The sequence below is a fragment of the Salmo trutta genome, chromosome 3, assembly GCF_901001165.1.
Source record: "Salmo trutta chromosome 3, fSalTru1.1, whole genome shotgun sequence".
Taxonomy (NCBI): Eukaryota; Metazoa; Chordata; class Actinopteri; order Salmoniformes; family Salmonidae; genus Salmo; species Salmo trutta.
Window position 1 is genome coordinate 8994907 of NC_042959.1, and position 13205 is coordinate 9008111.

The 13205-nt window shown below is 44.9% G+C and overlaps 1 protein-coding gene across 6 annotated transcripts; it reads left to right on the forward strand.

The window, feature by feature from the left end:
• Positions 1-887: 887 nt before the first annotated feature.
• On the forward strand, positions 888-10203 carry LOC115167613 (myelin proteolipid protein-like). Of its 6 annotated transcripts, none has more exons than XM_029722213.1 (7): positions 888-1066; positions 4141-4327; positions 4655-4811; positions 5594-5762; positions 6170-6243; positions 6458-6523; positions 9323-10203. In XM_029722213.1, exons 1-7 carry the CDS (start codon positions 1063-1065, stop codon positions 9497-9499), a joined length of 834 nt encoding a protein of 277 aa, XP_029578073.1. In that variant the 5' UTR covers positions 888-1062; the 3' UTR covers positions 9500-10203. The 6 variants fall into 6 exon arrangements, with proteins under 6 accessions (XP_029578073.1, XP_029578080.1, XP_029578066.1 ...); XM_029722220.1 differs by lacking the exon at positions 888-1066 and adding an exon at positions 1517-1609; XM_029722206.1 differs by lacking the exon at positions 888-1066 and having other exon boundaries at positions 4125-4327.
• Positions 10204-13205: the final 3002 nt, after the last annotated feature.

Genomic DNA, 13205 nt, shown 5'->3' on the forward strand with positions numbered 1-13205 from the left:
GGCCTAATGTTCTCACACACAACGACCTAATGTTCTCACACACAACGGCCTAATGTTCTCACCCAACGGCCTAATGTTCTCACCCAACGGCCTAATGTTCTCACCCAACGGCCTAATGTTCTCACACCCAACGGCCTAATGTTCTCACACCCAACGGCCTAATGTTCTCACACCCAACGGCCTAATGTTCTCACACCCAAAGGCCTAATGTTCTCACACACAACGGCCTAATGTTCTCACACACAACGGCCTAATGTTCTCACCCAACGGCCTAATGTTCTCACCCAACGGCCTAATGTTCTCACACACAACGGCCTAATGTTCTCACCCAACGGCCTAATGTTCTCACACAACGGCCTAATGTTCTCACCCAACGGCCTAATGTTCTCACCCAACGGCCTAATGTTCTCACACACAACGGCCTAATGTTCTCACCCAACGGCCTAATGTTCTCACCCAACGGCCTAATGACAGATAACTGTCAGAGCAAAATCAAGAGGAAACAGAATCTTTCCCAAAAAGTAGACTGATGATGTCACAGTGTCTAACCCCATAAGACAGAAAGAAAGAGAAAAATAAAGAAAAAGACAGAAAGAAATAAAGACAGAAAGAAAGAAAGAAAGACAAAGATAAAAATGAAGAAAAATAACATGGACCTTTTTCTGACAATAAATCTTGGAGATGCTACCAAATGATATGCAAATACACATGGTGCTGCTTACCAACAATGAACTGAAGTACATTTCTCCAAATTGCTACATTTCCATATCAGTTATTAGTTGAATATTTCATGTTACAATTGACAATACGGTATGTATAGCCCCTCATAGACCTCCTTCATTATCCTCCGTCTTGAACCGTAGTCCATTACAAAGCGACCTTGTCTCTTTAAGATTCGACTGTCGGCCATCAGTGGGTCTGTCTGTTCATTGTTGGAGAGAGAGCGAGTTGAGGTTGATGTTTTGGGGACTGAGAACAAGTCGTGCATAATATCACCCGAGCAGCTGCGGTGGAAAGCAGCACAGAACGCCTCTGTTGAACGCGCATCCTACCAGAGACAACATGGGTAAGTTATCTACGTTTGTTAAGATATAACCAACCAACCACAAACAAACGACAAGTTTTCTTTGGTATTCTTTGAATGATTTTCGCATTATAACATATACTATTTGGCAATGGCTGGCATGAAAGGATAAAATTGCCTATACTCACTGGTGATGCCAGTACTATGTGATTAATTTAATGCTTCTAGAGGCACATCCTGGCCTACTTTTCAGAAGTGCCTTGTCGCGTTTGCTTTCAATTACAATTAATTTTTATTTTTTTACCGAAATACCGTGTTCGAAGTAGTATTTGTTTGAGGAAAGTAGCAAGTGAATTAAAGGCCATTTTGCAACAATTTGAACAAAATCTGCTTCGGTTCCTAAACATGTTAAACTTGCTTCCTCGGGCATACAGGGCTGTGATGTCACTGAGAAGTTAATTGAGGTTCCTAATAGGTCCGAGTCTTTTATTAGGATTGTTGAGGGGTTTTTGAGGTCGGAACAGTGAAAATAGAGACAAGTGGAACTGTTTAAACTAGACCGAGAACCCCTGTACCTGTTGCTGGGTGACTATGCTATTTTCCTCCCCATGTGTCCTGAGAAGTACTGCTATTTTCCTTCCCATGTGTCCTGAGAAGTACTGCTATTTTCCTTCCCATGTGTCCTGAGAAGTACTGCTATTTTCCTTCCCATGTGTCCTGAGAAGTACTGCTATTTTCCTTCCCATGTGTCCTGAGAAGTACTGCTATTTTCCTTCCCATGTGTCCTGAGAAGTACTGCTATTTTCCTTCCCATGTGTCCTGAGAAGTACTGCACTGCTATTTTCCTTCCCATGTGTCCTGAGAAGTACTGCTATTTTCCTTCCCATGTGTCCTGAGAAGTACTGCTATTTTCCTTCCCATGTGTCCTGAGAAGTACTGCTATTTTCCTTCCCATGTGTCCTGAGAAGTACTGCTATTTTCCTTCCCATGTGTCCTGAGAAGTACTGCTATTTTCCTTCCCATGTGTCCTGAGAAGTACTGCTACTTTCCTTCCCATGTGTCCTGAGAAGTACTGCTACTTTCCTTCCCATGTGTCCTGAGAAGTACTGCTACTTTCCTTCCCATGTGTCCTGAGAAGTACTGCTACTTTCCTTCCCATGTGTCCTGAGAAGTACTGCTACTTTCCTTCCCATGTGTCCTGAGAAGTACTGCTACTTTCCTTCCCATGTGTCCTGAGAAGTACTGCTACTTTCCTTCCCATGTGTCCTGAGAAGTACTGCTACTTTCCTTCCCATGTGTCCTGAGAAGTACTGCTATTTTGTCCAAATAACAAAATTGCTTGAACATAAGTTTTGAGACTATTAAAGTAAAGTGTTGATTATCAAGTGTTGGTTATCACTGCATGTGATGGCGGTTAGTCAGTGTTCTTTCATTGGCAAACTTTTTAATTGGTTTAAAACTAATTTCCACACTGGTGTTGTTATGCAACCTGGAAGAGTCTGATCTCTCTCGCTTACACACAACCCTGGAGTTGCCGAGTGCATGTGTATGTATGCTTTCCCTTCCTGCCAACTGTGATAATGGTACCAGCTCCAGCCAGTCTTCTGAGATCTTTCCCCACTTCCACCACAGACTATTGGATATCCCTCTGGTTGTCACAAGCCTCCTTCTGCTCCTATAAACCACAGTGTGGGTGCTGGAGGTGGCTCTGGCTATTGTTTGCTTGACATTGGTGGCCCTTGTCTTCCCACACTGCACCAGGACAAAGAACATTGTCTCTGCAGTCACACAAGCAGCGCCTCTCTTCTTCGTCTCTCTTTCTCTGTCCTCCATCTTTTCTCACTGTCCCCATGGTGTGAGCGGTGATTGGAGCTGGGGTTAGTGTTGGGACAAACAGACAGATCCTCACGTCCATGGTGTGAGCGGTGATTGGAGCTGGGGTTAGTGTTGGGACAAACAGACAGATCCTCACGTCCATGGTGTGAGCGGTGATTGGAGCTGGGGTTAGTGTTGGGACAAACAGACAGATCCTCACGTCCATGGTGTGAGCGGTGATTGGAGCTGGGGTTAGTGTTGGGACAAACAGACAGATCCTCACGTCCATGGTGTGAGCGGTGATTGGAGCTGGGGTTAGTGTTGGGACAAACAGACAGATCCTCACGTCCATGGTGTGAGCGGTGATTGGAGCTGGGGTTAGTGTTGGGACAAACAGACAGATCCTCACGTCCATGGTGTGAGCGGTGATTGGAGCTGGGGTTAGTGTTGGGACAAACAGACAGATCCTCACGTCCATGGTGTGAGCGGTGATTGGAGCTGGGGTTAGTGTTGGGACAAACAGACAGATCCTCACGTCCATGGTGTGAGCGGTGATTGGAGCTGGGGTTAGTGTTGGGACAAACAGACAGATCCTCACGTCCATGGTGTGAGCGGTGATTGGAGCTGGGGTTAGTGTTGGGACAAACAGACAGATCCTCACGTCCATGGTGTGAGCGGTGATTGGAGCTGGGGTTAGTGTTGGGACAAACAGACAGATCCTCACGTCCATGGTGTGAGCGGTGATTGGAGCTGGGGTTAGTGTTGGGACAAACAGACAGATCCTCACGTCCATGGTGTGAGCGGTGATTGGAGCTGGGGTTAGTGTTGGGACAAACAGACAGATCCTCACGTCCATGGTGTGAGCGGTGATTGGAGCTGGGGTTAGTGTTGGGACAAACAGACAGATCCTCACGTCCATGGTGTGAGCGGTGATTGGAGCTGGGGTTAGTGTTGGGACAAACAGACAGATCCTCACGTCCTAAGGGCCCATTCACAGCACATGACTCTGGGGAAGAATGGCCTTAGCTAGCTGACAGACTGAACACTACTGTGCATAGAGAACAGACCAGTCCAAGGCCTCAGAGTAACTCAGGGATGAGCTATTTTACGACCACAGCTGGATAGTGTAATAACTGTAGCCAGATCCTTCCAGTATACAGTTGTTATTTATCCATCCATAGCCTGTCTTGGTTGTTGTGACTGCTGTAGTAAGTGCCTGGGAGGATTGCCCTATGCTTCTCTATAGGTAACCCATACGTAACCCTACATTAACCCCTATGTCGTTATGTCCTGTCCTATAGGTTGTTATGACTGCTGTATGAAGTGCCTGGGAGGAGTACCGTATTGCTCCCTGGTGGCCACTCTGCTGTGTTTCTCAGGGATAGCTCTGTTCTGTGGCTGTGGTCACCAGGCCCTCACTGAGACGGAGAGACTCATCGAGACATACTTCGCCCGTAACCTACAGGACTACATTACCCTGGCCTACCTGTGAGTGGCTCAATGGCTATTGCTTTATATCACCCCCCCCCCCCCTTCCCCACCACCTCTGGTTTAGATGTCCCCTAAGTCTACTGTATAAGTATTTTAAACTAAATGGTAGACCTACTGACCTCTGTACTGATGTGTCCTAATACTTTTTTCCCTCCTCTTCTCCCCCCTGCCCCGCCGCCTCTCGGTTCTCCCCCCTGCCCCGCCGCCTCTCGGTTCTCCCCCCTGCCCCGCCGCCTCTCGGTTCTCCCCCCTGCCCCGCCGCCTCTCGGTTCTCCCCCCTGCCCCTCCTATACCTCCTCTCCCTCTTCTTCTCTTCCTACATAGTATCCAGTACTTCCAGTATGTTATCTATGGCTTGGCTTCATTCTTCTTCCTCTACTGCATCGTACTGCTGGCGGAGGGATTCTACACCACCAGCGCCACCAGGCAGACCTTTGGAGAGTTCAGGAGCACCCTGTGTGGACGCTGTCTTAGTAGCACGGTGAGAGAGTGGGGGGAATGGTAGAGGAGGGGTGACGGTAACAGGGTGGGGTGGCGGTGTGACGGTAACGGGGTGTGGTGGGGTGACGGTAACAGGGTGGAGGTGACGGTAACAGGGTGGGGTGGAGGTGTGACGGTAACAGGGTGGGGTGGAGGTAAGAAGATAGTTGAGGATGGGGTGGAGGTGTAACGGTGGGGTGGAGGGGTGACGGTAACAGGGTGGGGTGGAGGGGTGACGGTAACAGGGTGGGGTGGAGGGGTGACGGTAACAGGGTGGGGTGGAGGGGTGACGGTAACAAGGTGGGGTGGAGGGGTGACGGTAACAGGGTGGGGTGGAGGTGTGACGGTAACAGGGTGGGGTGGAGGGGTGACGGTAACAAGGTGGGGTGGAGGTAAGAAGATAGTTGAGAGGATGGGGTGGAGGGGTGACGGTAACAGGGTGGGGTGGAGGTAAGAAGCTAGTTGAGAGGATGGGGTGGAGGGGTGACGGTAACAGGGAGGGGTGACGGTGGGGTGGAGGGGTGACGGTAACAGGGTGGGGTGGAGGGGTGACGGTAACAAGGTGGGGTGGAGGGGTGACGGTAACAGGGTGGGGTGGAGGGGTGACGGTAACAGGGTGGGGTGGAGGTAAGAAGATAGTTGGAGGTAGAGTGGGGGCTGAGGCTAGTGGGATAAAGGTGAGGGTACGTTTGAGGGTGGAGATGAGAGCTCAACAAAACGGATACATTGTTGGCCTGTTATGATTCATAATGCCTAAACATCCATCTCTCCCTTCATCTCCAGTTTATATTGATAACGTACCTGCTGGTGGTGGTGTGGCTGTTGGTGTTTGCCTTCTCTGCCTTGCCTGTCTACTTCTTCTACAACATGGACACTACCTGCCACACCATCACCGTCCTGACTGAGACCCCAGCTAGCATCAACCAGCTCTGTATCGACGCCAGGCAGTACGGTAACGACATAAAACATCCCCTCGCTATAGTTCTTTAATACGTCCATTATGTTCATCTATATGGTAACATGTAAACCTTTCTCACTGTTGTTCTCTATACGACCTAATCATCCATATGGTAACATGTAAACCTTTCTCACTGTTGTTCTCTATACGACCTAATCATCCATATGGTAACATGTAAACCTTTCTCACTGTTGTTCTCTATACGACCTAATCATCCATATGGTAACATGTAAACCTTTCTCACTGTTGTTCTCTATACGACCTAATCATTCATGTGGATTCCGAGTGCTCAATTCATTTCATTAAAATCTACTCTGTGGAAATTTGGAGTGACATTTCCAACTACAAAAGCTGAAAGTTCACAGCAGAGAATCAAAAGTATTTTTTTCCATTTCTTCCAGGGCTTCTACCATGGAATGCGATGCCAGGCAAAGCTTGTGGAATGACACTGTCCACTGTCTGCAAAACCAGAGAGGTCAGTAATACAGTCTCTCATGATAAAACTTGGCAGACACGAAGAAACAAAGCGTGTTTCTAGAATGTCAGCGCGTCTCTAGAATGTCAGCGCGTCTCTAGAATGTCAGCGCGTCTCTAGAATGTCAGCGCGTCTCTAGAATGTCAGCGCGTCTCTAGAATGTCAGCGCGTTTCTAGAATTGACACATGATTTCTCTGATTTGTTCTTTTACAGTTCCGTCTGACCTACGACCTGTACATCGCAACGTTTGCCGGGGCTGGCATCACACTCTTGGCGCTTGTGAGTGACCCTGCCCTAGTCCCTTAACTGGGAGCAGATTGGCTACAGCTTTACAATAGAGTTGTGTCCCATGTGACAGTCAGTGTAGGTGTTGAGGAATGTCAGGCCTCCATGGCTGATGAGTCTCACTGTAGCTCTGTTCTTTCACTTCTCAGCCGATTCCGATGATAGAAACACTGTCATAACGGCTGGTACTTTTCCTGCTGGGAAGATCCCATAGTTACATTGCCATATCAGTACACTGTTACTGTAGCCTACTGCAGATGCTCAGAATAACACTGTTACTGTAGCCTACTGCAGATGCTCAGAATAACACTTACTGTAGCCTACTGCAGATGCTCAGAATAACACTTACTGTAGCCTACTGCAGATGCTCAGAATAACACTTACTGTAGCCTACTGCAGATGCTCAGAATAACACTTACTGTAGCCTACTGCAGATGCTCAGAATAACACTTACTGTAGCCTACTGCAGATGCTCAGAATAACACTGTTACTGTAGCCTACTGCAGATGCTCAGAATAACACTGTTACTGTAGCCTACTGCAGATGCTCAGAATAACACTGTTACTGTAGCCTACTGCAGATGCTCAGAATAACACTGTTACTGTAGCCTACTGCAGATGCTCAGAATAACACTTACTGTAGCCTACTGCAGATGCTCAGAATAACACTGAGATTGTCATGGACCTTGATGAACATAATAAGTGTGAAATGGTGCTCAATTCTGTCTTTTCTGTCTCTCCTTTTGTTCAATGCTCTCCTTTCTTCCCCTCTTTCTCCATCTCTCTCTAGCTCACCTACATGGTGTCCACCACCTATAACTTTGCGGTGCTGCGGTACCTGGGGAGAAAGGGCATAGGCACGCGATGTTAGACTCTCCACCTCCTCCCCTCCTGTCTCTCCATCCGACAGACACCCAGAGGGGACACTGACTCCCTAACACCCCTCTACCTATCCTCAACACAACCGCTGGTTGATTCTTTGAACTTAAATGATTGATACCTTGAGCGAATCCTATTCTGTCCATTTTCCCTTCAAGACCCACCAGCCTTTCCCTGTACTGTCCTCATAGCACAATGGGTGGTTTAGTGGACGTGTTGTTGAGAAACCCAGACGTATACTACCTTTTACTGCTTTGTCACTGTCTTTCTCATGTTACATTTAGTTTGCTCTGAAGCCGTCTTCAAGTTCTGTATTTTTGTTATTCTCCATGTGTATTTTTGTCGTGTGTCACCAAATGTTTGTAAAGATTGACGTAATCTTCATATACTGAGGTTAGTGTACATGGCATATACTCCATGTTTTATCTTTCCTCACCTTTAAAAAGAAATCACATGTAAAACCCAACTAATAATTTTGGTAACATAACAAAATGTATATTTTACAAATATCTTCAGTTATAAATGTCACACTGACTCATGGTTAGGGACTACTTGCCTACTTTAGGCTATGGGATTCTAATCTGTTACTATGGGTACCATCCCTCACATCTGGTTGCCATGGTGCCAGACAAGCGTGCATTTGCAGTTCTTCTCTCTGACCTCAGGTCCTTTTCTCACGGGCAGCAGAAAGGCCTCGACAATGGAGGCCGCCCCGCTTAGGACTTCTTAGAAAACTAACCAATCAGAGGGGGTTCCTAGGGTCCACCGGCCCCCGGGTGGGAGGTGGAAGGGTCTGTGTGACAAGGCCCCTTTGTTACTATAGAGACCTTAGTCTGTGGCAAGGGTCATATTGAATGTCAGAGAGAGAAGGTCTTCATGACAAAGACAGGGAAAAAGGCTGAAGTCTTCTCTCAATGGCCTGAATACAACCCTTCTGTGACGGACACTGCTGCATGACACCCCATCTGTTGGAGGTGATGGACCCTGTGAAGAGACTTGGAAAGAAAAGGGTTAACATTTTGTTTGAATGAAGGGATAACTCATCTGAGAAAAGGGACAGCATTTTTTTAGTGCGTTTGTCAGACTTCTGGTTGGTACAGATGTACAGATCATTTCTCTTTTTAATGTTAATGTTACAGCTGCTTATTTTTTTAGCAACCTTTTGTGTCATTTAGAAGATTAAAACTTCTCTTAAGATGCTTTACTCTGTATGGCACTACATTGAGGGGATTTTATTATTGCTCTCCATTCTGGCGGTATATATGGTATCGTTTGCAAGGAAGGAGGTTCCGTTATAGAGGCAAAACGATAGTTTGTTCTCTGTAGCTGTCTAGAAAATATTAGTAGTTATTGTATAACACCCTACTACTTACTGTAGATAAATGTACTAATCTTAATTCCAATTTACACTTTGTTTTAAACAAAAGACGGCTTCTTTAACTAATGAAATATCTTGTAACATACTGTGAGCATAGGTTATCCAATTGGATGGAAGCTTTATCCAGCAGCACAGGTTGGTTTTGTGAATTGACAGCTGGCTGTTTCGTTTCTTTATGTTTTATGAAACTGTTGGTTTGGTAATAAAAGATGGCCTCTCCTTTTTAAAGAAGTTATTCTCTCTCTCTTTGTTACGACCGGGTATCGAACCCATGATGTCCATGCTACTACCATGTGTGCCCTGCCAGCTCCTCGACGTGGCATTTATTAATATATGTAAAGTCTGTCACAGGAAACTAGGCTGCTCATCACACAAACGTAGCTCACTGAACCAACTGTTACACCTCTATCACTAAATGTGCTGAGAGAAAAGCCTGTTTTTGTGCCTTGCTGTTGTTGATTGGCTGACGCTACTGTAGGCCATGTCCTCCTGGGGCTGGTGTTCTCTGTTTCGCTCATCGCTTCTCTTCCCCCACAGATCCACTGCTCCCTCCAGCTGGCAGTCAGACAGGTGGACCTAAAGGAAGAGAGGAGGCAGGAGAAAGAGAAGAGGAAAAGCTATGAGCTGTACGGTAGACTGCAGAAGGACATAGGAGGGACAATGCGCTCCCCTTACGCCCCCCACATCATATCTGATAGTCTACCTCCTGACTGACCCCCTTCAATCCTCCATGGTAACCCCTGAGAACGATCAGTTGGAGCTGACTCCCTAAACTTGAAGTGGCCCGTTTCCCGTACCCAGTTTTAAGCCTAATCCTGGATTTAAAAGTACTTTCAGTGGAGAATCTCCATTGAGCATGCTTTTTAATCCAGGACTAAACCTACTAATCTGAGTCTGGGAAACTGTCCCGTGAAAGGTTCCTCCCTAATATTGAATACAATGATATGTTTTATATCCACAGACATTATTATTGTCTTATCCCAGTGGGTGGTTTAGTTTGGAGAGCTGTTGAGATTCCTGCAGAGTATACTTCTTTCTCCTGCTTTGGATCTAGCTAGCTGTTTTAGAACCAGGCCAGATCCATTGTCAGGATATTATTTCATGTTAAAATATATTCTTTGTATTTATGTACAGATTCTGACATTAGCACATACATGGGCTCTGAAGTCCTATGAAGTTAAGTGTGTTCATTTTGTAGGTTTACATGACTTGCATTCCAGCTTAAATTCCTAGTTAGACGTTTTGAGTTGTACACAGTGGCGATATGTTGGACAAAGACAACCCTATTAGAGCCCTGCTTTTTTGTTGTTTTGTTTCTCTTTGAGGGGATGAATTTGATATGGTAACCTTTCATGCGTTTTTGCTTTTCTTTTGGCCAAATCAAGGTAAATAAAGAAGATATGCAATGTTTACTGTTACTATCCTGTTATGATCTGATTCTAACAATGTACTTTCCAAAGAATCATGTACTCAAAAGAACCCCAAAACCACATAAGTCAGTTCCTGTATTTGGTATGTTTTTGGTTTTATTAGTTGTTGTACATTATTGGATAGTATTCACACCAGTCTTTCTGCATCCCATATGGCAACTTATTCCCTATATAGTGCCATCATTTTAACCAGGGGCCATTGGGCTGATTCCCTATATAGTGCCATCATTTTAACCAGGGGCCATAGGGCTGATTCCCTATATAGTGCCATCATTCTAACCAGGGGCCATTGGGCTGATTCCCTATATAGTGCCATCATTCTAACCAGGGGCCATAGGGCTGATTCCCTATATAGTGCCATCATTTTAACCAGGGGCCATAGGGCTGATTCCCTATATAGTGCCATCATTTTAACCAGGGGCCATTGGGCTGATTCCCTATATAGTGCCATCATTTTAACCAGGGGCCATAGGGCTGATTCCCTATATAGTGCCATCATTCTAACCAGGGGCCATTGGGCTGATTCCCTATATAGTGCCATCATTTTAACCAGGGGCCATAGGGCTGATTCCCTATATAGTGCCATCATTTTAACCAGGGGCCATTGGGCTGATTCCCTATATAGTGCCATCATTCTAACCAGGGGCCATTGGGCTGATTCCCTATATAGTGCCATCATTCTAACCAGGGGCCATTGGGCTGATTCCCTATATAGTGCCATCATTTTAACCATGGGCCATTGGGCTGATTCCCTATATAGTGCCATCATTCTGACCAGGGGCCATTGGGCTGATTTCCTATATAGTGCCATCATTTTAACCAGGGGCCATAGGGCTCTGATAAAGAGTTGTGCACTATATACTGTATTAATAGGGTGCCATTTGGGACGCAGGTCTGTAAAGGGACAGTCTTAACCTCTTTTCATTGCCCTATGGAGGTTAAGGAAGGTTTGATATTGGAGTTACAAGCAAATCAACAGATATACAGTTATATTCCTATATCAACTCTAGTTATACACCTCTTAGCTCAAAGCAGGCTAACAAACACTTAGGTGAGGTTAAAAATATTTTAGTCAGTTCGTACAGTAGTATTGAGGATTTCAATGATTGTACAGTTATTTCAGGAATGAAATGAATGCCCTTTTACAATGTACATGTAGCCATGTCTTTGTGCACTGTGGCAAGCCCAAAGTAAACATTACTGTGTACATTTCTTATTCAACATAGATTAAAAACAAAACAGGTCATCAACATTGGTTAGTGGGAGCGAGACAAGACTAGATGGTGAGGAGGAGATGAACTGTATGACAGGTGGAATACATTATCAGGACTAGATGGAGAGGAGATGAGAACTGTATGTTAAGAGTATGACAGGTGGAATACATTATCAGGACCAGATGGAGAGGAGATGAGAACTGTATGTTAAGAGTATGACAGGTGGAATACATTATCAGGACTAGATGGAGAGGAGGAGATGAGAACTGTATGACAGATGGAATACATTATCAGGACTAGATGGTGAGGAGGAGATGAGAACTGTATGTTAAGAGTATGACAGGTGGAATACATTATCAGGACTAGATGGAGAGGAGGAGATGAGAACTGTATGACAGATGGAATACATTATCAGGACTAGATGGTGAGGAGGAGATGAGAACTATGTTAAGAGTATGACAGGTGGAATACATTATCAGGACTAGATGGAGAGGAGGAGATGAGAACTGTATGACAGATGGAATACATTATCAGGACTAGATGGAGAGGAGGAGATGAGAACTGTATGACAGATGGAATACATTATCAGGACTAGATGGAGAGGAGGAGATGAGAACTGTATGACAGATGGAATACATTATCAGGACTAGATGGTGAGGAGGAGATGAGAACTATGTTAAGAGTATGACAGGTGGAATACATTATCAGGAATATAGTTGACATAGCAGTGGAATGTGATGTCTCGTAATTGATGTCCAGCCCTCTTTCCATTGGGTAAAATACATCACATGTATAGTTTTTTTCCTTCTGTTAATACTTTGTTACATACCATAACCTAGAACATTCCAACTGTACTTGTTATACTGTTTTTCTAAATACCACAGGTTGAGTAAATTGACAATCAACATCTCCAATAGATACAGGTGTACCACGACATCAGAGTGAACATAACACAGTGCTAAAGTTTCAGTGAATGGCTGGTTCTTTCACAGTGGACCTCTCTGCTGTACCAGACAGTCATTTCATTTGAATTGAGAGGCAGATTACTTATACCTTCCTTTAGATTGGTACAACACACAAACATAACTTTAAAAGATATAAAGACATGTAACTTGAATCAGTGAGTTTCACATTCATGCAAATAAAATAACGATGTATTGTAGTAATGCAACACTGCAATGGTTGATTAATTTGGTAGGCATAGCAACTGTACCATGTTGACGACTAGGTCGAATACTGGAAACAGACAGCTGAAGTATCAACCGTAGATTCAGGCATCAGAAGTAATGCTATTTTCCTTCAAATAAGGTCCTCAAAAAATGTTTTCAACGGGTCCTTTGATTTAGGCTACATCGTTCAAATCCAGTGAGGGCAGGCCAGCATAGGTAAACACTGATGTAAAATAACAAAAAACTATAAGTACCCAAATAATGCTTTTAAGATAATCTTCACTTATGTTTCCCTCTTATCAATACATATGGGAGAAAATGCAATATCTGTACATTAAAAGGTACAATTATTTTTCTGTCCGCTCAGGTTGTTTCACATTCAAATAAGACTAATCAACAAATATCAACTGGGCAAATCAGGAGTAGAGGGGTGGCTATGATATCAGATGAAGGACTGGAATGTTCAAATATTCTGTCTAGAATGTTCTCTGACTGGAATGCTCTACAGCTACCAATGTTCTAGATTATATAAGGTTCTATCTAGAACCAAGCAAGGGGCACCACCAAGCAAGCGGCACCATGAAGACCAAGGAGCTCTCCAAACAGG